The sequence below is a fragment of the Lepeophtheirus salmonis genome, chromosome 4, assembly GCF_016086655.4.
Source record: "Lepeophtheirus salmonis chromosome 4, UVic_Lsal_1.4, whole genome shotgun sequence".
Lineage (NCBI taxonomy): Eukaryota > Metazoa > Arthropoda > Copepoda > Siphonostomatoida > Caligidae > Lepeophtheirus > Lepeophtheirus salmonis.
The window spans coordinates 44082879-44109267 of NC_052134.2; the positions used below are offsets into that span (position 1 = coordinate 44082879).

The 26389-nt window shown below is 29.7% G+C and overlaps 1 protein-coding gene across 1 annotated transcript in view; it reads right to left on the bottom strand.

Annotated features, from left to right (window-relative positions):
* LOC121116041 (metabotropic glutamate receptor 2-like) overlaps positions 1–26389 on the bottom strand; it is a 148741-nt gene that overhangs the window by 21379 nt on the left and 100973 nt on the right. The window contains 4 exon segments of the mRNA XM_040710240.2: positions 8320–8460; positions 22713–22985; positions 24253–24382; positions 24384–24408. Coding sequence (XP_040566174.1) covers positions 8320–8460; positions 22713–22985; positions 24253–24382; positions 24384–24408 — 569 coding nt within the window.

Sequence of the window (26389 nt, forward strand, 5' to 3'; positions counted from 1 at the left end):
AGACGTCTACTGTCACTCCTTTTTTTTGTAATGCCTCCTTGCAAATTACAATTTATTCGATGTAGCCACCCTCAGGCCACAGCCTCAACTTGGCCTATAAAACAGGAAGTGGTGGCTTTCACCATTTTCTGGTCCATCTTCCTGCACTCCGTCTTGATGGAGTTGATTAGGGAGGTATTTGTGTTGTGGGCATATCTATTGGTTTTTGATTCCAACAGGCTTCAGAAAAAATAATCTATTGCATTAAAATATTAAAATCAGGGGAGAGGGGGGTCATGTATCACTTGAGATTAAGACGTACTAGACAGCAACTGACCAGTCTATAGCCTGTATAACCTGCAGCATAAATCCTGCTGGATACCTCTTGCTATTGTGGTCCATTTAACCCCAAATTCCCTGGCCATGCTGGCAATTGACCTGCTGGGATAATCCAAAATGACAGCCTCCACCCTTATGATGAAGCTTCAGTCCTTGGACTTTCTCCTATCCTCCTTCACATTAAACTACTTTTTCTTGATGATTGAGTCAGGGTGATTCTTATCCTCTTCTAACCTCTTCCTGATCCTTTGGATGAATCGTATTTGTTATCCATGTATGTTAGCAATCTCCCTCTTTATTATTTTGCCATTTGATTTCACCGAACCCATCATAACTGCGCAACGTCTCTGCTCTTCCATAAATTCAAAAATTTCTAGTTGTCCGTATCTGTCCCCATTGTAATTTTTAAGTTATTAAATAATTTGTCATTATTTCAGAAATCAAACAAGATCAAAAATGAAAGGGAATCTCAATTGCATCATGCTTTTTACTACACTTATAAGTATGTATATTTGTGAACAAAATATTTGCAAAGTATAATTTTGACCATATCCAAGTAATTGAGCTTTAAATAAATAATGTCTCAACAGCTCCAAGTTTTTTTACAAGTTTGAAAGGAATTTAGGTAATAATGATAGAAACATATAAACAAACCAGAGAGGGTTTTCAATCTGTAACATTAATCTTCAACAGTGGAAAAATCCTATATATCTCATACTCAAAGTATTTATCCTTCTCTTTGAGGTATTTTACCCTAAAATAAAGGGATATGACCTACATAAACTCTACAGGATATAGCCTTTCTCTTACGAAAAAAAAAAAAAAATGACTAATGCATGAAAGTTATTAATATTATATTGTCTCAATATCTTTTCTCATCAAATATTTATTATTTAAGGTAGACAGATACAGTTGTAAAATATTCTTTTTTCTGGAATGTGTATTACAATTATCAATGTCGATTATGATTAGTAAAAACCAATTAAATTCTTGACTTTTATTTGTGATATTTAAAAAAGAAATTACCTAATTTATGGAATAAAAGTGGCTGATACGATAATCAGGAGGGTCAAAAAGGGTGACTTGGACTGTTTTCATATGTAAGAACCCCACACTACCTTCTGAAAGAGGTCATGAAGGCCAAGAACCCTGTTTTGCTCCCCCACCCCGTATGTAAGTATCTTGTATTTAAATTTAACAAGTTTTAATCAAATCAACTTGGATTAATTATCAAGGAGCCAAAAAGTGTTGCAGCTGTCTCTGGAATCCCTTCAATTAAAAGTTGAACAATAAATATCTTAAAAATATTATTTAGCCTTAGTTTTGTAAATTCAGTTCGACTTTATAAATCTAGTAACAATCTCCAGCTACGGGGACAGTTGGGACTTTTAAGAGCCTTTACTCAAATTCAAATTACAGAAAAAAACTATGGATTGATATAATCTACAAATAGATTCTATCACTAACGGATAGATGTAAAATAGAAAAAAGTTATGGAATCAATTTACATCACGTTATTTCATAAATTTAGTGTGTTGAATTGAAAAGTTCCTGTCACTTAACTGAAAGCTTAGATTTTCAGGTTTAATTTTAGTAACATTAAAGAAGAAATAAATAAGAGGCAAGATAATGACGATAAAAAAAAGGGTTATTGTCTGTGCCGGCATGATCGAGATTTTTATCTACTTGATGCTCTTATCCCTAACATCGACACAGAGCCCAGGGGTTTGGTTCTGGTAACAGCTCTAATTTTGTTATTGGTATTACCAAACTAAACCAACAGTTCATATTTCGTGTTGTAGACAGGATTCACAACGTTGTTGTGAAAGGAGAGATCTTTCAATTTTTTTGAGTGAATTTCTACCAGTTTTTTTGACAGTCTTGTCGATGGCGGACCGTTCCACTTTCTTCTTTTTGATGTACTTGTGGAATTATAACCAAAGGAAGTCCTTACCTCCTCGGGCTTCAGATTGGTTGGTCTACCACTCTTAGGCCTCCCTTTAAGGTTGTCCCTAATAGCCCAACAATTTCAATTAATGATCTTTCGTGTTTTTGTGATGTCCGACGTAGCCTTACCGTTGTGGACTAAAACACCTATGAAAGCTCTTCTGTCTTACATTGTGATAATTTTACTTGATTTCTTCATACCTCAAATGAAATATAAGAACTTCATCTTTTAGTTAAATGCCTGGAACTTCTTAATTTAAATCACAAAAATTATTATGAAATGTAAAAGACAAACCGCCTCAAGACTTAATTATGTTCCGGTAGGGATATCGAATTAAATTTTGACGTGTTTAACGAATTATGTGAAAGTGAGCGTCACAAGCTAACATTTTGCAATTTTGCCCGCTCCTCCCTACAACCTCGTATGTGTTTATTTGATTAAAGTTATGCACAACTGTATATATATAATTGAATTTATTCTTATTACTCCATTTATATTTTACCCAGGAGGAGTTTATATAAATGGTATCTACATATAAATACAAGCATAAATATGAGAAAAACTCATTTTCTTTAACCATTTTTGTGTGTCTATATAGATGAGGAATGTTATTAAATATAAGTTATGATGGGAAAGGAGGGAGATAAGATTGATCTTAGAAAAAGGATAAACCATTTTACCTCTTTATTCATATTATATGTGTCTAAAGATAAATAATTGGAGTAACCATTCGTAAGTCATAATACTATAGTTGCGTTACCAAAATATTCAATATCTACTTTGGAGATCATTCTCAGAAATTTGTATGTTTGATCCAATATTTTATATGACACAATCCCCCCCAAAAAAAAAATGAAAAAAAAATGCTGTTTAATTTTTATAGCCAGGAAAGGCTTAATACAAAACATTCACATTTGTTCATACTTATGTACTTCTTAAATGGAGTGCAATACAAATTTTCCCTCCTTGAGTTATGTATAAGATCCAAGATAAGATTGATTATTTACCCTGAACTTGTCAAATTTGTCTTCCCTCTCTTTTGTATACGATCTAACATTACTGAGCTGGGATCAAATGGATTAATCCGTATTTTATAAATTAAAAAAATTGTCTCTCACATGTCAGTTTTTTGATTAAGTAAATCATTTAACAGGCCAGTTCTTAAACAATATAAATAAATATGTTATTATATTCTTACACTCCAGAATGAACAATCAGATTTCAGGGCCCAATAAAAATTGGATAAAACTAAACAAATGCTTTCAGGAATACGGGTACATCTAATGATTTGTAAGCTATCTACTTGGGAAATGACATTTTAATGATATGAGATGGGAATTTTTTTTGATACAAGCTCATGTCGAGTTATCATTATTATTTTTTCAAATGACTAAAGGGATTCTGCAAAGGTTCAAAAGACATTATCATGTGTTATAAACTATCTTTGGAATGGGAGATGCCGTTGAAGGAATGCATATATCCAATAGAGGTCAGAACAATTGATATGTATGCTGACGCTGCAATATAACTACCTTTTGTAAACAAAATAGCATTACGACACAATCTTTTTATATTTCTAAAGAAAATTAAAGTCCAACGACCAATTGTTCCATTCCGATTGAGGTTAGGAACGATTTTGGATTCAGTGTATTCAGTGTTAAGAAAATGTAATTAATCCCTAATACTGAACTATGTTATTGAATAACTGAAATGAAGAAAAATCAAAAGAAATATACATGAAATAATCTTAACTTTAAGTAGTAAGCTTCTAACTTTGGCAGGAAAATGGTTTACTTATCGTAATTTATCTGCTACTTTATAAGTTGGGAGTTAATTTTTTTATGCTAAAAAACGTGGAGAATGTTTTTTTTTTTTTTTTTGTCGAAAAATGAAAACTATTAATCATTTCTTGTGGGAATGTCCTTTTCTAAATTTAGTATTTAGAGACATTTTTTCAGTTTTTAATAACTCTTTCGTGTGCAAGTTCCAAAGGAATGAATTTTACCCTCTTTTAATGGGACAGCCAGTCGAAAAGTTGATACTGTCCTTACAAAATCACATCATATTTTGTACACCCTGGGATCAAGGAAAGAGGAATACAAAGTGGAGCTTTAAGCATTGTGAAGCTATACAAAAATTATAATCCCTTGTACTTTTTTCTAGAATTTTCATTGTGACGTAGGAATAATATATTGTTTATTATTGCATTTGTGTATTTCCTATTGTTTGTTTTTCTGTCTTTTTTTTGATAAAATTTGAAAATATATGAATGCTAAATAGAGACAAAGAGAAAAAAATATTCTTTTTTAAAATGATCTAAATACTTTTTTTATATATAAAAGGCATTTATTTTTTAATTCTTATTTAAAAATCTATTTTGTTCAGGGTCTGTTTTTTATAATCAAGCGCGGGACTGGATGAAATGCCCCTCAAAAACCGGTTTTGCATTGGATACAGATATATATATATATATAATTAATAACACAGAAGATAATTCATTTTGTACAAATGAATTCAAGTGAAAAAATTAATTTATCTTTGTGGGCAGAATCCAAAATTAATCTCAGTTTTTCTCTAAGTCTCTTTCATAATTCTGAAACACTTGGAATCATAGTAATTCGTGACTATTATCGTTCAGAGTCATTTTTTACCCTAAAAAAAATCCCGAATAAAAAGTAGGATTACGTACACTTATGTAAAAATGTTTTTATGATTAAAAAGTATTTTCCTTGATTCTGTATTTTGTTCTGAACTCGATATATTTTTATTTTTAGGCTGAAAAATGGTGAAAAAGGATACCTTTCTTTAGATCTTTATAACTTATTCATAATACACACTGATGAGGCTATCATGGGTTATATTATTTTTTAAATCGATGTATTATTTAAAAAAAAATATATTTATTTAAAAATATACATCTCCCAGGACTTTGTTCCATTTTGTATATAATACATTTTTATACTCTACTCATTGTGAATGGATTGCTTTATTGGTTCGATCCTGGTATCTCATTCCAAGAGAAGGAGTCCAGTCTACTCCCTTATGACGTCTGTTATTTTTCATCGGATGAAATCTCCTCCAGCCGTCTCTCGAGGAATTGGGAATCCGAATTCGAACATCTCTTCAGATGGATTATCAAATTAGAAGTACCTTCATTCGAATGCCTCGATTAAATTGAAAGGTCAAAGTCATAGAAATGTTAAAAATGAAAAATCGACCATAATTTGTTAACAAATTGAGATATGTACATAACTCATATTTTATTATGAGAGTTAAGTTGAAAGGTCAAGGTCACAAATAATTAAGGGTAATAAATCAAGTGTCAAGTGTTGTTGATTCTTAGGGAAAATGAATGTTGGCCGAGATTTTGGCTATTTCATCGAGTATTTCCGGCAACAAAATTCAAAGAAATTATTGAATTTAAGAATATTTTATTTTTTTAAATATGGTATTTTACATTACAAAATTCAAATCCATTCTATTTTAAAATTTTCTAAGCAATGTTTTTAAATCAGTGTTCCAAAACGAAAAATAAATAATTATTATTAATTTTTTTTCATTTAAAAAAAAGATATCAATTAGATTACATTTATTTAGATATATACAGAATTTTCTTTCAGTATATATATATTTCTTTAAATTGATAAAATTAATATAAGAAGTTAATACTCATTTTTATAATGTGCCAGCAATTTTTGGTTTCAATTAAGTTAAAATAAAAAGTATTTTCAGAAAGAAAAAAAAGAAGAAAATTAACAAAGTATCACTGACAATTGAAAAAATGTTACTAAGGATCTTAGCTATCATAAGACTTCATTAAATTAGATGCAAGATGTTTGTTGTCGGTCTTTATCTTGTTTGAGTAAACAAAAGAGCAGAAAATAACGTTGACAATTGACAATGCTATATCTTGTTAATGTTTAGACCCCTTTCGGTGTAAGTGCCCATAATAATATAGAACATGTATATTATATAAAATATATTCTTAAGATTTTTTTAAAAATTGTTATAAACATTAAATTAAAAGCATTTAAAAGGTATCAAATTTTTCAGCACCATCTACAAGGCATCATTTTTACTAGCTTAAGATAGTGTATTTCAGTTTACCATTGGAACTGGTTTAGTAAAAGTTTGAGTATCTTTGAAACACCTGAATATATTGTCATTATTCTTTATTCAAGCTTAATAAAAGTATAAATACGGCGGAATAGACCGATCAACGATTGATTAATGATAACATCACTCGTAGATATAGACCTTTTACTTCGGATTCGGACATGTCCTCAAAACTTAGGATGGACGTGAAAATTTTGGGACCGATATACTCGTATTTATTTTTTATTTCAATATAACGAGGAATTTTTTTGCAAGATATGTGTAATGCTTTCAATACATATCTGATTTGATTTTTTTGCCTTCATACACTATTGGCATTTTTATAAAAAATTAAGGACCAATATTTGTAGGCACCTATATGTATGGTCCTAAGACTTGACCGTAAAAGGGGAAATAATACAACACTATCTTTACGGACTTATCTTCATAACTGCTCAGTCTTTCTCTCAATCTTTAGACAGCATAAACATCTTAATCTTAAATTATCTTATCTCACGTATAAAAAATTAATGATAGTAGCGAAGTAGAAGGTAATAAAACACAGATTAAAAAAAAATACTACAAAACACTCCTACGCTAAAAAATACTTACTATCAGTATCCATATAAATGTTAATAATAAAATTTTAACATCCATAATGCAAATTGATGAACAATTCCTTCATTTATCATCTCTGTATCTCATTTATTTTTTGATATTCTTATCGGATATTATATATAAACATTATATTTACAATGGCCTTGAATTTACAGTGATGTATCTTTCTGATGAAATGAATACATATTATTTATATATATGTATTGTTTTGTAGTAAACACGAGTAACATTTGAGAATATTTTTTTATAACAAAAATATAACTTAAATTTATTAAAAGGTTTGGTTGTCATTCAGTCATATGTGCTTATTATAATTATTTTTGCTTTGACACTTTCCTTTTTTAATAATTATAATAAAAATTTTTTTTTTTTTTTAGAGATATATATTATACCCTTTGCATTTGTATGTGACTAATTCGTTACACAATAAATAAATAGATATGTATATCATTAATAAATTAAGAAGTAGAGCTAATAATTAAAACAAAATCCGTGGAGAACATGTTTTGTTAATGTTTTATGTTAGTGTTGCATCAGAAAAGCACATCACTTTCCGTTAAAATAAAAACAACTTTAATAAATTTGATATAACGAATAGTTGTCTATTTTATTTTTCCCTAATAAATGTTTCATTTTTGATGACAATGATAAAAATCATAGGGTTATGTAACGTGGAGACATACAATTTCATTTTTAAAACAGAGCATTTAAAAAAAATAATATTATATAAGTTATTTAACCTAATTTACTTGTGTTGTATTTAACCTTTTCTAGAACTGAAGACTTCAGTCACGTTTATTTTCGATCCCGTCCATTTCAGTAATGAACTTTATCAGTCCTAAAACCGATAAAGTTATATCCTGGGTGATCCCACTCAGCTTGATTTTTTATTATTTAATCAGTTCTAGTATTGACAGTACAAAGGGCCGCTCCCAGTGACAGATAGGACCGGTCTAAAAATTGTACTGTACTGAACCGAATAAATTAGGAGTGTAACATAACTCAAAAGTTGACAGTTTACGAAATGTTTCACTTTGTAAGTCACAAAAGCAGGCCTTTGATATATAAAGTAATTTCCATGTTATTTATAAAAGATAATCAGAGCCACTCCATTTAATCTAAGGGCAAATAGTTGTTAATTATTTTTTATTATTTGTTCTCATAATATTAAAAAAAACCATAGAAAAAAGAATATTGGAGATAAATCAGGACTTCATGTTGCCGTAGATCAAAACACACGTTGAATAGGAAATCACCCACGTTCAACGAAATTGGGCTTTCAAAAGACCCCAGGAAAGTAATGAAATTATAATACACAAAATCCCTTTGATTTGACTTACTTGTAAAACTAACATTACGGATGTATTTGAGAAGTTCCGCTCCTGGTGGTGAGGGTAGAACTTCTGGACAAAGAGTTGAGTTTCCACATGTATCAACGATCATTGTATGAAGAGCATTTGCCATGGCGTACGTGGCATCAACTATAAGTATAACACATAAATAGATTACATTTTATTACTACAACATAAAATTACCCTATGGGTTTTTAAAAATAAAAAGACGGAAAATTGTGTTATATTTGTGACATAATTTCGATTTGAAATATAACCATATAAAAAAAGATTGCAACCTTTCATATAAAACTCATTTACACTTTGCAAAAAAGTTAAATTTCTGTTTTTTTGCATAGTTTTTATAGTTATTTCATATTTGCTAAAATATATACACAACATTTATAAATAATTTAAATCAAAAACATTGGTTTTTTCCCACATTTAAGTAATCGAACATCATATTTCATTAAAAATGGTTTAAAATTATGATGATTATAAATATTTTAATATTATTCTAAGTTTTACTACTATTTGTTTGAAATGTAATTTGTGAATCGAGAAACACAATTATAATTATCAACATTAGAATGGCTGAATTATCATTTCCGCATCATAACTTATTGAAGGTATATTTTCATTATTTCTAATCAGAACTAAACTATCTCATTTGATGAAAATTACTTTTAATTCTAATAAATTGTTTTAATCTTACAATAAACATAAAATGATTTTATACATATTTATGAATACAAATAGTTATAATTATAAATATTATTAAAATTGGTGATTTTTTTAAATTGATACCTTATAAAATATATCACATTATATTGAATTGTAATTGTTTGATGTCATTTTTGACACCTTCGCGATTAAAGGTATGAAAAATGTACCGCTATTCTATAATTAAAATAATCTATTTTCAGCCATTAATAGAAATTGTATAACTCCAGGTGCAAATACAGGGTGCGTGTACTTAACTTCTTTTTATCATGGGTGGTATTCAGATTGTAGGAGTAGTAGTGGTTTAATTTTACAGTTGGGTTTCGAAAGTTATTTTGAAATACAGTCTTTACATGCGTTGTAGTAGTGTGAAATGTGCGTTTGCCGTCAACAGTAAATTTTGTCAAAAGTAGTGTGACATAATATTTTATGAAATCAAACGAATTGAAAATTTGCTTTTTATTTTTGCAACTGATACAAATCACTTAGTTGCTTTAATAAATAAAAGACAACAAATGATTTTTTCGAATTATTTTCATAATTTGAAATTAGCAAAATGTTTTGAATGCAAATATAAATAGTGCTATGAGACTTTGTGTCATTTACTCATTCCAAATTAGTAAAATTGTTCTAAATTTGGTAAATAAAACCGGATTTATTCAGGGAAAAACAAACCTCTTATAGAATTTTGTGGAAGCACGAATAACTAATTATTTAATAAATAAATATTATTTACAGATTTCAAAAAACACTTTGTTGTGCAATTTTTGAAAGAAATAATTATCTTTCTAAAATCTTTCATCAAAAGTTTTTTTATAAAGAAAAATGAAAAAAAACTCCGTGTACCGGGAGCAGCAAAAAAATCTTGACACTTTCAATCTACAACTTTATCAAGATGTATTTCAGCAACCACTTGTATTAAGGTGTGTAAATAAAATAACTAATATGATGTTTTGGCTATCCTTATCATCGATATATCCCCCATGGAAGCAATGATGGCTTCCAGGGGACCACATAAGGCCTTGCACCCATTGTGGATGTAGTTCTCAGATATAGCATCCCACTACTAGTTGTCAGTGTCCTTGAGGTTGTTGATATTTGGGTGACGGAAGGTGCAGGCCATGGACTCAACATACACCTAAAAAGTGAAGTCCAATAGGTTGGCATTTGTTGAGTAGGGGGCATATTTTCTTTGACCAGAAAGGCAAGTTGTACTCCAACCACTTCTGGGCCTTTTTGGACTTGTGTGCAGGCGCACCATCCTGCTGGAACACCATGTTCAGGTCCGGGTTCATGTTGGTGATCCCCAACTGCTTAGCAATCTCCGTTGGTTTCTTGCCAGCCTCCAAAAGAATCACGGACTGTAACTCGTTGGTCACGTTCAAATGGAATTTTCTCGGCTTCTAAGAAACTAAGGGAGATCTATTTTTTCTTTTTCATATTTTTTTCTTTAAGCTAGTATTTGAAGGGACAATTTTACTGTATTCACAAAATCCTTGATTTCTGTAGAAAAAAGATAACGAAAAGATTTTTTTACCGCATGCAGTATTAAAATACAGAAGTTTCTTTATTCCGTGTATAGACAATGTTGTATGTCCCTTCTCTTACAAAACTTTGTCAATAAAACTGTGTCTGCTGACAGAGATCCCTATTAAAACTAAGGTACTCCTTTCTACGTTTAAATTGTCAAAATAGGGAGAAATAATAGATAATGCCATGAAACATCTTGTTTACCCTCCTGCTAAACCACATTTATTATTGCAATTCAACCCGTAGAACAAAAAATGACTATGAAAACCTTATACAGCAATATATATGATACTTTGGTTTAAAAAAAAAATACTCGTTTTCAGAATAAAGTTAGAATTCATACCCAAATTTTGAAGTGAAATAACTACGAATCTAAAAAGAAAGGTAATAACAATTGATAACAAACATCTTAGAAATCGAATAAATTTTCATTAAGTTATATTAACTACAGTTCTTACAAAATGTGTGTTATTATACAAAAATCAACTTAAATGAAGGATTAACTTTGGCAGCTAATATTTTTTGTATGTATATATTTCCCAATTTCTCTAAGGAGTACATTTTATATTTGTAAGATGTGAGAAATAAGACACTTGTATATTCGGAGTTCAAATTCAATCTGACTATATTTAATTCTCTTATATAACATCACAACTTCATACAAATGTTTTAATTGGAATATAACATTACTACTATATAAATACATATTCGTGTTATTTGAAAGACATGCACATCGTTGATGTTATAACACCAACAAATATAAAGTAAAGATACTCTTTTTATTTAAATACCGATTTCATTTTAGGAATATTTCATTTTAAATGTGATGTTGTTGTAAGAGAATTTCCAATGCATACATTTTAATACTTACGCCTAACAAAAGTACATACAATTAAACGTAGCATTTAATTGTATGTTACTTATTTGAAATGTAATTTAATAATGTCCTATTTTAGTCTGACAATATTACAACTTTAAAAGATTTGCCGTCAAGAAAAAGTTCCACTTTCATAGATTGTGTCCGTATAACTTTTAAGTTTCTTATATAATATTTAATTTATAAGGGATGTTAGGTTCACAACAAAAAATATTTTGATATTAAATACTATTAAGTCGTTCATTTAACTAACATTTATAAGTAAATAATATTTTAGAAGCAAGGAAATAAATCTCAATTTAAATATGCTTAATATCCAATATATATGTATATTTATCTTTTTATTTTATTAATTGTGAACGTCTATGTGTGTATGTCCCAAAATCACGGCCAAACCAATGAATGGATTTTGCTGAAATTTATTATGTAGGTTTTTAAAGATTACAAGATGGTTTTTGGTAACAATTTTTGGCCATTATGGCCATGGAAGTCTCACAAAAGGCATTTTTCGATAAAATAATTATTTGAGAAACAAAAAATAACGATTGTAAAATTATAGGAATTATTCTTGCTACATGTTGATATGTATCTAAAGATACAATTTTTTTTTTCAAAAAAAGAGGATTATCAGGCTCAGAAAAGAAAAGGAACGAAGAGAGAATAAAACAAAGAATTTTTGTAAATAATATCAAAGTTGAGCGAACGATAATTCTACATATATATTTTTTCTTAACTAACCTTATAATCAATTTGAAGAAAAAGTATGTGAAGATATATACCAATAAGCAGCTAAAATAATTTTTTTAAATGATAAAGTCTTTATTTTTTGTTGTATGTAAAGCAAAAGAGTGTAGAATTATTTTAATTTCAAAATGCCTTATGTAACACCAGGCAAACCTTTTATACTTACAAATTATGCCTTCTAATCAAATATTTATGTTAACTATTGTAACTTTTCATATAACCTTTATTATAGTTTATTTATTAAACATTCCATAAGTTCTGTTGAAAGCTAAACAGGAAAAATACATTACAATCGACTTTTAAAAAAAATAAGTCTTCATTTTTAGAATCATAACTTGACATAATCAACATATTTAATATAGTTGGAAATGATACACAGAATGTGTTTAAATAATTAATTAAAATAGAATGAGGTGAATAATGTGGTTTCAAAACCTGCATTTTTATTTCTTCTACCCCCTTCCCCTTCAATTAGGATTAAAAACAAGCGAATATCCCTTTCAAAATTCTCAAAGATAGAGAAGCAGTCCAAGACAAAGAAATAACACTCCTTGGATTAATGTTATTTGTCAACAGTGCTAGTGGTATTCCTCCCACTGAGAAGGAGACCATGCTATTAATCAAGGTGTACAAGCAGCTTCGGATTCCGAGTGGAATCATTCCATTCGTATACTGTGCCGCGTAGAGCACTTCCTGGACCTTGGAAACAATGTTTTCTATTTTAGGTTCATCATCTTATATAGGAGAAGTGACGACAAGCCAATCCAGTTGTGTGAGTCTTACTCCAAAGTGGAACCCTACAATGCCCTCCACTACTCTCAATAAGGGTATAACCATTTGGCAAAATTAATAAATATGAAATAATGTTTTAAACTTTTTTATTAACGACAAATATTTCAAAGTAATATATTATACAACTCCTTCTATAGCTTTCTATGTTATTTTTTTTGATGAATCGTTGATATAGTCCATGATAAATGTTTTTGAGAAGAAAAAAATCTGACGGGAGTATCATAAGTCTTTTGCAGTATTTTCTTTTCCATCCTTATAGAACATCATTCAAGTGGAATAAATTTTATCTTCGAAAAAAAAAAAAATGATATGTTAAAAAGAGAAAATTTTCCTTTCGTAGAATGATGAAATTATGATGACGTCTTTGAGAAAAACAAAGAGATAATACTACTAAAAAACAACTTATTTTTATACTTTTGTGTGGAAGTATATTAATGTATATATAAGTATAAATATCTTGTTTGATCTTTGAGGAAAAAAAAACCTTAGTTATATCATCACTTGAGCTCTCTTAATGCAAATTGCAAATATTCCCTACAGATACACAACCAAAAAGGGATTTTTAAATAAATGTATCTTATACGTATATTTGCTTTCACTTCAGTCAAAGAGAAAGGAAACAGTAAGACTATAAATTGCGAAATTTTATCATAGCAAATGTAGAATTGTAAACAATATGATCTATAACAATTTCGATATTTTTTGTGGTTAGAAATTCGAAATATGTTTTTTTTTTTTTTTTTTCCAAAGGTAGGAGCATTTTTCTTTCATTTTTGAGGAAAAAACATTTAAATATCAAGTGCGATTGCTTATGAATGACGGAGATTTATATCGAAGATTGGTTGGTGAGTAATAAGTAAGTCTTTGTTTAACATAGAGTAGAAAATAATACGAGAAATACCGAGTGGGTCATTAGAATTTGAACACTTTGAATTTTAAACTTAAACCAGACATAATTTTAAGTTTTAATTAAAATTGAAACGATTCTTTTGGTCAAAAATAAGTAGTTTTGGTAGAAACTTTACTGACACTCGTTTCATGCCAAAAACGTTCGCAAATTTTTGATGGCACGAGCCAACCCATGTCAATATCCTCAACGACTTCTCTGATAGTAACTAGACGTTTTTCAAAAAAAAAATCTTCACTTTTTCAAGGTTTTCATATATTGTTGACGTGCTTGGGCGTCCAGCACGAAGCTTATCATTGACAACTTCCCAGCCATCTTCGAAGAGTTTGTACCACTTTTAAATTTTCATTGATTCATTGTATACCACTGTCGACATTTCAAGTGTTCTAGCCACTTAATTTCATTTTTTTAAACAAAATTTGATGCAAATTCTTTGATCCATGTTTTTCGATAGCAAAAAATCACCAAACCATAAAAATACAATTATTCCTCATTACAAACATACGAAACCTATTATATTTCTGAAACAGTAAATATATGATTGTGGCGAGTCTACTAACATAAAATAATGTAGCTTACTTAATGTACCTTGCCCGCAAAATTTGAAAAATAATCTTACTTTTTGAAATCACCTCGTATGTATATTAGATCTAGTATGGTACAAAGTTGAATTACTTTTTAGTTTCATACGTTTTTACCCTCGGTGCGGTACGTATATATAGTCACATTTTATTTTTATTTATGTTTTTTTATTAAGTGATTTTATTGAATTTTCACTGGGCAATAATAATTTAGTACATCATTACATTTGATACTAGAAAGATTCGTAGGTAAAATAGTAAACATAAACTAGAAAGAAACAACAGGTAAAACACAACAAAGCTAGCGCGTGTATGTAAAATAAATAATATAAAATTAATTAGACCATAAAACAAGGGAATTATATCAAAGAATGGTCATCATGTTAATGTAATTTTCAATTGATTTACATACGGAAGGCATGAAACAGCTCCTGTTCTGTTTATAGTCATAAATTGATAGTAAGTAGTCTGATATAATGAACTCTAACTTCATATTTTCATTCACTTCCAGATTTATCATTATGAGCCAGTCGCTCTCTGAGATGATTACTCCAAAAGTGCTGAACATTAAACTTTTTGCTGCCTTACGGAGAGGGGAAAACTACGGAATAGATATCCAGAAAAATAAACTTTGATTTTTATAAAAGGTAAAATGTTTTATCAACGGATTCGAGGCCTAATTATTTGTAAATGAGGACCCTTTCATATATTTCCTAAAAAATAGCTGTATGTATATAACCCTTCTATATATTTATATCAACTGTCATTTTTTAGAGAAGTAAAGTAGTTTTAGGAATAATTTATTTATACAAAAAAAATTATTAAAGTCCAAAATATGGAAATTAAACTTAATTAATTATATTAAAAAAACTTTTTTTTAATAATACCGTACCGAATTGCGTATCGTAAAGGGTGTATTGTAGTTCCTACCGAACTGTGAGCTTAGCTTACCGTCCTAGCCCTAATTTATGTGTGTATAAAAGATGATATAATATTAATGATAGGTAAAGGCTTATGTAATCCCTAAGTATCTGAGAGTATGTTTTAAGAAAACACATTTCTTAAATCATTTCTACGAAAGTCCTACATCAAGGGATTTGTATTATCTTTTCTTAACTAGATATAATTCGGTATTTGTATGTTTAAAATATACCTACTACGTGTCAGTTAAAATCAAGGCAGAATAATTCAATTTATTTTCTTTCACATGGTAAATCATTATTTGACTAAGTATTAAATACACATATGTTTTTTTGTCGTTGGTATTAAAAAAAAAATATGTGTCTCTTCGTACATAATATATAAATAAAGTTATAACAAAGAAATGTCATTATATGAATTTGCAGGAAATTTCGCATTTGGAGACTTATTAATGACCTTTAGCCCTTTGATCGGGTTATGTATTCTAAAATTATACAACTCCTTGGTCTTCCAAAAGTAAGTTTGTTCATCATTTTTTTTATTTTCTTTACTCCTCAAAGTGAAGTTTATTTCAGTAGAAAGATAATATCACAACCTAGAAAATTATACATATTTAAAATTTAAAAGGGACAACCAAAGTTAAATCTACCAAAATAATCTAATGGTAAATTAAAACTCATATTTTACATAATTTTTTGTTATTTCAAATGGCTTAGTCAAATTCCTTTCAATTTGCTGGTAAGGTACTTGGTTTCTGATCCAGCCTAATAATTATATACAACGTTGATGTTTATTTCAGAATTATGGCAATTTCGACCATATAAATAGATAACAGACTAGAAGTATCAAATAAAAGTCTATATACATTAAAAGAAATGTTTGACTAGAACGTATAAGTTATATTAGTTTTATAAATTCTAGCTATCATTCATTATTTTCTTTATTTATATATTCTTCAATCCTAGCCAAGGGTTAAAGAAAAATAAACAATAGATAGCTTAGACCGCGGTACTGAATGCTAAAATGATAACACGTTATTTGGACCATTGAATGATATAAAAGATTGAACCTATAAAAAAAAAGAATAAGAGGGGGGACAGATTAGGAATTAGACAGAAATACCACTCATAATTTTATAACATCCATAGATTCTCTCCTAAAAATCCCATGCATCAGCACTGAAGTCGCAAGGAAATAATAATAGTTTCCAGATTATCAATACATTTTGAAACTCACCTTGAATCAGATATTTTTCATTTTCTTTTTCACCTTCAATAACATGTGCGGATAAGTGCATTTAATCGTTTTAATTATGCTTTTTAAGCCTATCTTTCATTTCTTAATCAGACAACACGATAACGGGTTATGAACTTGTCGTATACAAATAAACGAGTAGTTAGTTCGTAACGCTTTAGATAAACAACGGATAAAGATAATATAATCAATTAAAAATAAACAATTATTGTTGCATGCATAAAATTCCAAGATTTTGAAATTTCGACAAAAATCATCAGTTAAGTTCCAAGGTCTTGGGAGAAATCCCAAGAAGTGTTATCGTTGGTCCTCGTGCAAATCTAACCCCAATTTTCATAAAATAAATTTTGAGGATGAGAGGAACCTATTACATGAGCAGTTCCAGAACTAAATGTTTTTTTTTTGTAGTGACTTTCAAATTAGATTGAAAGATAAATGAAACCGTTTTTGAATTTTCTTAAAAAATTATATATCAATGTCAAAATGGCTTAATTGACTGAATTAATAACCAAGCAAAGTATAGTTACTACTTGGCACTCATCCTTATATATATAATGAGATGTAATTTATTTGATAAAATAACAGGGTAGGAAATCATTTTTTTTTTTTGTCTTCAAATATTTTTTTTTTCTCCAGAACATGATTTCCTTATAATTTATCTACATTGATTTTTTTATTTTTTTTGAGGAAAAAAACTTTCCAAATGATGTTGTTGCTTTCACAATATATGTATGTGTATACCTCAAGGTCATTCTTTTCCCCTTTCAAAATATTGTACATACTATATATATTTTTATTTGTTGGACAGTATTTGTTTGGTTGTGGTTCTAAATTGGCTCATATTTTCTCTCATATAAATATTAGCAGCAATATGTCAAAAGAATCTAAATGTGACATTTTCGTATTTCACAAAATGATCAAATTCACGTTGTGTAGGTGTGTGTGTATGTGGTTTTCCCCCTTTGTGACAGATTTATACAAATTGCATATTGTATTATATGTACATGTATTTACAAATTAGTGATGTATCGAATATCTTAACAACACAGTTCTCCGTTTTTTTAGAACAGTTTTAATTGCGGCCTCTAGGTATGAATGATTTTGTATGACTATAAAAAAAAAATAAGCCAAGTCTCCACCACGAAGTCAATCAAAGTATTCTTTTAAATGCTTCAATTTTTTTTAATGCTAAATAAAGACCTTACTAATTGTGACAAAGTGGGAACGAAATATAATGTAACCAGTTGTGACGAAAGAGGACAAAATTAACACAATTTTGGAAGTTTTGTGACGTGGATTTGGATATTGAAATCATTTGGTTATTTTATGTACTTATAAAAAAAAATTGATACATCACTATCCAAGTGCTTTGAGAGATTTATTCATATAAGGTTTTTTGTTTCTATTTGAGATATTAATTAAAAACTCTTCTTGACAGATGTAAGTAATTTTTTGGAAGAGTAATATTTCTGTAATCTACTAGTTTGATTTCCAATTTTTTTTTTTCAGTAACATAGTTAAATTATTGATGATTTTAGTATTAGTTGATATAAACTTATTAAATCACATTCATTGAGGAGACGCTTGATATATTGTAATGCTCAGTACGAATGTGTCAGTTGCAACGAGGTTCCGTCCTTACGGAAAAGTTTTCTGATAAAATAGCGATATAATTATGGGTTTAGGGCTGGTATATATACGAAGTTTCACAAGCCGCATTTTCCTTTCTCTAATAGTAACAACAAGTAAAGTCGTATGACCTGCTGCTACTCTAAAAAAGAAAAAGAAAACTACCGTAATAATCCTTTCAATTTGAATAACATCTTAATAAGAAACCACTTAACTTTCATGGCATTTTATTAAATTAGCTGCTCACTTCTATTTGAGTAAGGTAATAAATACTCTGTAATTCCTGGAATGACAAAGACAGAAATTACTTTATTGTCGTTGTTCAATAATCCTTTGAGTCCAACAGAGACTTACACTAATCACCCCTTAACAACTCATTTTGGTTACTCTCTATCAAGAAAGAAAACATGCCCTTGTGGTTAGGTTATACTTATATAATTTCTCTTCAGAAATTATCATAATACTTTTGGAAAATAAATTGTTACTAGATCACTTTTTTATGTATCTTTTATGTACATTCCAATATGTCATATTTTTTACATTTCAACATGGTTGTATTGCATAATATGGATTTTTAATTAATGTTCTCATTAATATAGGAAGGTTTAGTGATTATTTTTGGACATTCTAGTTCAGGTATCCTCTGTGCATAAAACAAACTATAATAATCATTAAGCCAAAATGTAACACATCTGAGATCTCCTAACTGCTGAAGTTGAAGGTGGCAAGGTTATAGATCTTTTGAAGTGCTCCAGGATCCTAGTTTTCAAGGGGGCCAGGCTGAAAAATGATCGAAAAAAACCTATCCAGGAAAGCAGGAAGGGGATGGTAATATTTTTGAAGTGGTATCCTGAGTTCCTGTCCAGCTTGGAGAAGAAGATCAAGAAGTACATCCACCAAATCTATGAAGCACCTCGTTAAAGCCTTGTCAGTGGCATATAGGATCATCAGGAGGGTCATGAAGGGCAACTTTAGATTGTACTCCTTCCCTAGGATCCTGTGCCACCTTCGGAGTGAGGTCATGAAGTAAAGGAGGCTTGAGGTATTAGTTTTTTTTTCTTAAGCAGACCAAGATCACCTACTTATTACAACTCTACATGGATGTGCAGCAAAATTTTAAATGTTAATCAATGTTAATTTTCTCATAAAAATAAAAAGGTTTAGTGATTATTATTATGGGAAGCATTTCGTCATCATCAGTGAGCAAGAAGCCAAAAGGCAGCACATCTAAGATATCCTAGATACTGAAGTTGAGTTGTGGAGGATTATGGACATTTTGAAGCTCTCTGGGATCCTGGATTTTAAGTTAGCCAAGATGAAGAATAATGGATAATACCTCTCCAGGAAAGTAGGAAGTTAAAGGGACAAGGGATCCGGTGTCCCAGCCCAGTTTGGAGAAAAGATCAGGGAGGCCGCCACCACATCAAAGATTTTCCTCGCCAACTACTTCTCTGTGCCTTCTAGGACCATTAATGAGGCTGTGAAGGGTATCTTTGGATTTTCCTCATATACGAGGACTCCACGTCACCTTTCTGATAGAGGTCAGGAGGTTCTAGAGTCCACGTTTTGCTACCCAAGCCTTAATAGTAATAAGATTCAGAATAGATTAGGTGCTGTAACTGTTCACGGTATACTCGACTGAATACATACATATATAGAAATAATAATATGCTATGTATCCATTATAAGTTCAACTTAAAGAGATAATGTATACATTTTTTTTTTTTGTATTATCGTCTGTTGCTAAGTTTTTTTTCTTCCGTTTTTAAAATATTTACGTTTACTTGGTATACCTATTCATGAGTATCTCTGTAGTATTTATATGAGTATACAAATATTCCTTTCATTCATACTTATGTTTACACTCATTCGTACAAAAGAAAACCTTGACATATCTAATCTAATATATATATCTAAATATATTAGCATAATGTTACATTCTTATGATTTTGTTTCTAAGAATAACAAGATAAAAGGGAAATGAAGTATAAATTAACGTTCCAGTACGCACTTCCAAGGCAAAGATTATTTCTGCCTTGAAAATATAATCCCTAATATCATCACTGAGGCCGAATGCTTGGTATTGGTAACTCTGGAAATGTTATCAAGCAAATCACCAGGTCATTTTACTGGTTGTTAAATAAGGTCCACAGTGATTATTTTTTCATCAGGAATTTTTATATCTGACTATTATGGGGTTTTAGGTCATTCAGAAGTTGTGAACCAACCCTAATGACGTATTGCTGTTGTTGTAAAACGAAATGCCTCTCAATCCTCTTGAACGACTTTCTATTTACCTCCTTTATCTCCTTGCCAATTGTGTAAATGTTTTTTCTTGTTGTACTCGGCTAACTTTATAGGAATGCCATTATCCAAGATATTAATTACCTCCATGGCCCTGAACTTTGTTGGTTAACCACTCTTAAACATGGGCAACAAAATGTTATTGTAAGCTCTTTCTCTTCTACCCTTATTAGAAAAAAATTCCTTATTTTTTAATGTAATATTAAAAATATCAAATGGAAGCTGAATAGCCTGAGCTTTGAGTGACTTAGTGGTCCATTAAATCTAAACACTTTGATTTTAAAACTTCAACAAGGTATAGTTTATTCATTAACAAAAGATTAACAAAAATTCAAAAATTGAAGTGTGTCTGAGCTCTCTTAATCATTAATGTAGACACATTTAGCAGCAATAATGGCTTCCAGGCAGTGGAGGAAGATCTGGTACCCGCTGCAGATGTAGTCCACTTTCATGACGTCCCAGCTCTGGCTGAATGTGGCTTGGAGGGCCTTGGTGTTTGGATGAAGTGTAGTGCAGTTTTCCCCTCTACATGCATCAAAAAGGTCTAGTCAAGGGGGTTGGCATCAGGGTTGTTGAGTGGCTAAAAGTGTCAAAAAGGAGTTCAGAAGAACTCAAAAGAGTCTTACAACGGAAGAGATGGGTTTCTTTTATTGCTGGTGACAAAAGTGGCCTCTCCCCCCTAACAATCCAGCTCTGATTTTTGATCTCCTTTTAGTTAACCCATTTTGGTTTTGAGAAAGAAATACACTATAACAGTAGCCATTATTACAATTACAACTACAATTCTAATTTTTTTTTAAATCAAAGTAAGACTTTAATTTGATATAATTCTCATAATATATCAAAATCAGAGGATACGATTTTTGAGATATTTAAAGTGACGCTCAATCATAAGTTTAAGAAATTGTAAAAGTATTTTGTTGAAAAACGTAGAAACTATCAAACAATAGATTATATGCATCCTTTAAATGAGTGGTTCACAAACTACAATTCCAAACGCGAAAGTCTTTTGGGTGGAGTTTGATCAAATTCATAATTAAAAAGTGATAATAACTCAGAGTAAGAATGAGTTAAGTTCTTAAATTTCTTTTTGAAGTTTTTGATAATAGTTTATTTGACACACCATGTCTTATTCAAATTGAATAAAAAAATTAAAAAAACTTGTAATTTTTTCAAGGAATTTATATGAAAAAAAATTAATAAAATAGATATTACATTTTGTTTTATTTTTGTCAATATTGATTTTATGGTAACGTACCACAAATTTAAGTTTAAAAACATTGAATCACACAAGGAGATCATAAAAATAAATAAAATACAAATCAATAGAATTTTTCGGGAAAATGTGATTGTTTATATTACATCATCATTTCTTTCATAATCTCATAATTTGCTGAGGTGGACATGGAAGGTAAAGTTATTATTGATCACGATAAAACAAAAGAGTACAATTACGTTCAAGGAAGAATATTTACCAGTCATATACTATTAAAAAGTTGATTTATAACCGGAAAATTCTGATAAGTACATTTAATATCTAGAATAATTTTTGTTGAAAATTTCAAAAATTGTGGACACTAAAAAGTTGCATTTTCTTGGGAAAATATTATTCAAGGTTTTTAGGAATAATTTTTTATCCAAGGAGCTTATAGTGTTCTACATTACCAAAAAAATCAGAAGCAAAAAAAAAAAAAAAAAAAACCCGCCAGGTCCAGAGAGTCTTGTTGGGAAAGAAGCCTTTTAAATTATCCTTGGGAACCACAGGTATGAACGAATTGGAATTGTTAATCTCTATTGGAGATATCTTCTTCGTTTTTAGAGAAAATGTTCTAATCATTTTATGTGTTTTCTTTATCCATGTATTGGTGTTTTTAAATAATGCCTTTACCAAACACCGAAAAGGAGAGGAATCAATTGTATATTCCTTAATTAATGAAATAAAACAATGTATTCTTTTAGTTTGTATACTGTGTGACGGTTAAAAAATAATAATATTTAAATATTGGTACTTATTTTGGCACTAGAACGGGTACCCAACAATATGTACGGTGACAAGAATATTTGATACTACAAATATAAATAAATAAACTATTGTCGTAATTATATAAATTTTCCAAATATATTTTGTAAAACTCCTTACCCACAAAAGGAACAAGACCTTCCTGCTCATGATTAGAAAGTTTTTCATTTCCTGTACAAACAGAGCGATCTGGACTTCGTGGTTGATCTGGAAAGGAACATCGGAAATGATGACTCCAAAATTCTCTAAACCAAGGATTGCGACAGTTTGTTAATCGATTTGTCTCAGTCTCTTTGGGAGAGGAGAACCAGGATGTTAATGAGCTCTCACTAGACGTCTTACATTCGTCCTCTGTAAGGGGTGGACGGAGGCTTAGAAAGTATTCATCAAATCCTGCAAAATTAAAATAATAAATCAGTCACATGAGTAGGAGGGAAAAAATGAGCTTCACTGTTATATCAGGAAGTCAATTAAATCGAGCGATTTGAGGCGATTGTATATTAACATGGAAATTTGGGGATTAAACACAATGGTTTATTTCCATAAAAACAAAGTGCAATATTAATATATTTAATAATTGAAGACCTAAATATTTCCAAGACTCATGACGTCAAATTAGCTGATCTTTTATTCCTTTGATTGTATTAATGGGTTGTTTTTTAGGCCATTTCTCAGTTATATATGACTCTATCAAAAAACACTAGGGCGGTTTAATTTTCTCCTTTATTTTGTCAGCCGTTTTTACAAAAGAATATGTCTCAATCACTTGGTCATGAAAAAGTTTCAATTTTCATTATTTAAATTTAGAATCATTCGAAAAATGTTTTATTCTTGAAACCTAATAATTTCGTCTGTCTTTACTTCAATTTGGACAGTTTTTTTAAGCAAATATTTTAAATGCCCTCTTATTTTTGAAAATACCTTAAATGCTAAATAAATCACTTACATAAAAAATTTATTTCATATTGTGACAATAAAAAAAATTTGTCAACATGCTTTCAACTTTTTAAAAGAAATGATGTCTTTTTGGCATATTTGTTACGTGGTCTGTGTAACCCCCTCCCGTAGAGACGAGTCTGCTTTAACCCCACTGTATCACTACATATCAGGAATTCTACAAAAAAGTATATGTGGATATATTTAAATAATTGTCTTTTTCTTTTTATCATTTTTTTATTATTTAACCCTCTTTTTAGAAACAAAATAATAAGTTCCTAATCTTTCATATGCTGCAATGATTTTATTAATTGTTTTTAACTTTTATTTTCATCCATGTAGTTCTTTTTTTGTCTAAGTATGACTCTTAATCAAAATCCTCAAACATGATTTTTCTTACAAGCCAAACGGCTTGGATTTTCTTTTTTGTGTTCTGCAGCTTAAACAAAAAAACTAAATTTGAGCTTCAGTTTGCAGGTAAATTGTTTATGCAATTTGTCATATCAATTAACGTCAGAATATAGAACTGGCATCGAATCCAAAACTATAAGATATTAAAAAAAAAAACTAACTGACCATATGTGGTCTTTTGTTTGGTTATATAATATCTCAATTGGAAAGGCAAAAATCGCTGATTAATTGTTGTTTTTTTTTAAAACTTTTAAGTAATCGTTGTCAGGCTCAAAAAGTCGATTTCAGTCGGATTATCAACAAATATATGTACCTTTGAGAGAAGATCTTTTTGGAAGTATGGTAATGGCTCCTTCAGCTGCCCATTCTTGATGACGAACAGGATGTATCTTAGCTCCCCAAGAGTCGGATCCAATCCAATAAAAAAAACCAGTTTTCCCCGCGTCTCACTGTTGCTGAAAGCAATTTCCTGAAATGATGAGATATTTTATTTTCATATACTCATATAATAGACTGGTAAATAACTATATGCATATGTAGACCTATTAAAGTAGAAAATTCATAGCTCTATAGGACTGGAAAAAATAATGGCAACTCAGAAAATGAGAAAAAATATATATTTCGGGATGCTTAGCTGGCTTGACGTTTTATTAGATTAGCTACAATCATCTATAAAAAAAGGAAACAAAATATATTTCAATCTCTAGTAAGAAAATACTCAGGAACTATTCCTATGTCTATCCTTAATTATACTCTGAGTCCAAAAAGGACTTATACTTATAACTACACAACAAATGATTAGTATTACTCGTAGTCTTTGATGAACACTCAAGAATATATTATATATAATATATATATATATACAGGTTTGATCTTATTTAGTGGTATAAATTGTATTATTTTCAATCCAGAATGAAATTGGTACAAAATCACAATGAAGGACAATAAGACATTTTATCTTTGAACAAATCAAGCTGAGAAAATAGGAAAGAGCAAAGAAGATTTTAATTTTTCATTGGGTAATAAAAATTTGGGAAAACTTTTGCTCTTCTCTGATGAAAAAAATTCCCCTGTTTATACCACTGTGAATAAGCAAAAGGCTCACTACATCACAACCTAACATCCAGCTGTCTTCGGTACAAAAAATTCTGCTGGAAACAGACAAGTGTTGCAACAAGAAGGAGTGTCTCAATGTAGATGCTTACATCGAACTTCTGGATAAAAAATTGCTACCTTGGGGCAGATAAAAGTTCCGGGACAACTTTGTTTTGACTCAAGATGAAGCTCTTTTTAATTGCGCCGCTAAGACACAGGCTTCCTGTAAGAACAATTTTCTGGACTTTTGGGACCTCAACATGAACCCATACGACTACTATATATAGGCGCGTCTGGAGACGCTACGCCTCACAGGAGTATCCCGTTTTAGAGGCTTCCATCAAAAAGGAAGGGATCAAGCAAGAGTATGACTACATAATCAAGGTCTGCAAGGGATTAAGGCCTCGTATTGAAGCAATTATTAGAGATGAGGGCCCACATATCGAATAAAAATTGTGCCAAGTAGTATTTTGAAATGATTTTGATAAGTAAATGTCCTTGCAAAACCTATTGTTTAAGTTTAACTCTTAAAAAATTGAAAATAATAAAATGTTTACCACTAGATAAATACAATGTATGTATGAATGTTTTAAAAGATATTATTAGAATTGTTTGTTCCAAGACATAAATTTTTATTTAACCATCCTGTGGAAATATAATGCATATGACAATTTTTTTAAATAAACAATTAGTCAACCTTTATAAATCAACATGGTTCTGCGAGTTATTATTTACTGTAAATGTACAAATATTCAGAGGTTAATGACTGATCAAGCTTGCATAATTTTGTTTCCAATAAAATTAAAGCCAATTAATATCGCCCGGAAGTTGTTCTATTAATATCATTTTAAGTAACACCCAAAGACTTTTGATAATCCTGAGATGAACCTTACTGTTCATCAAAAAGCAGTCCCTCTATTTTTTGTTCTTTTAAATACTATTAAATGTATTAAAAATGTTATTATATCGTTAATTATATATTTGTATTTCTGTGTTGAAGATAAAAATTAACTATTATATTGAAAGGAATAATATATTTTTATTTCATATCCGACCTTTTAGTTCCTATTCTCTCAAAAACGAATAATAAATTTACAAATTTAGACATTTCATAAAGATTTTCAGTACATTTTAGTATTACTTTGATTATATTCAAATATCAGTGTTTTTATTAGAGTCAAGTAGTATTCAATTAAAGTGTTCAGTCTTTTTTTATTTATAAACCCATTGTATGGAGCTGAATCAAGATTTATTTGAAGTTTGTCCGTTTTATGGAGTAAAAATATCAACTTTGAGCCCGCAAACTAAACTATCCTAAAAATATGATGCAATTTTTGACGTAAGGGCAATAATCT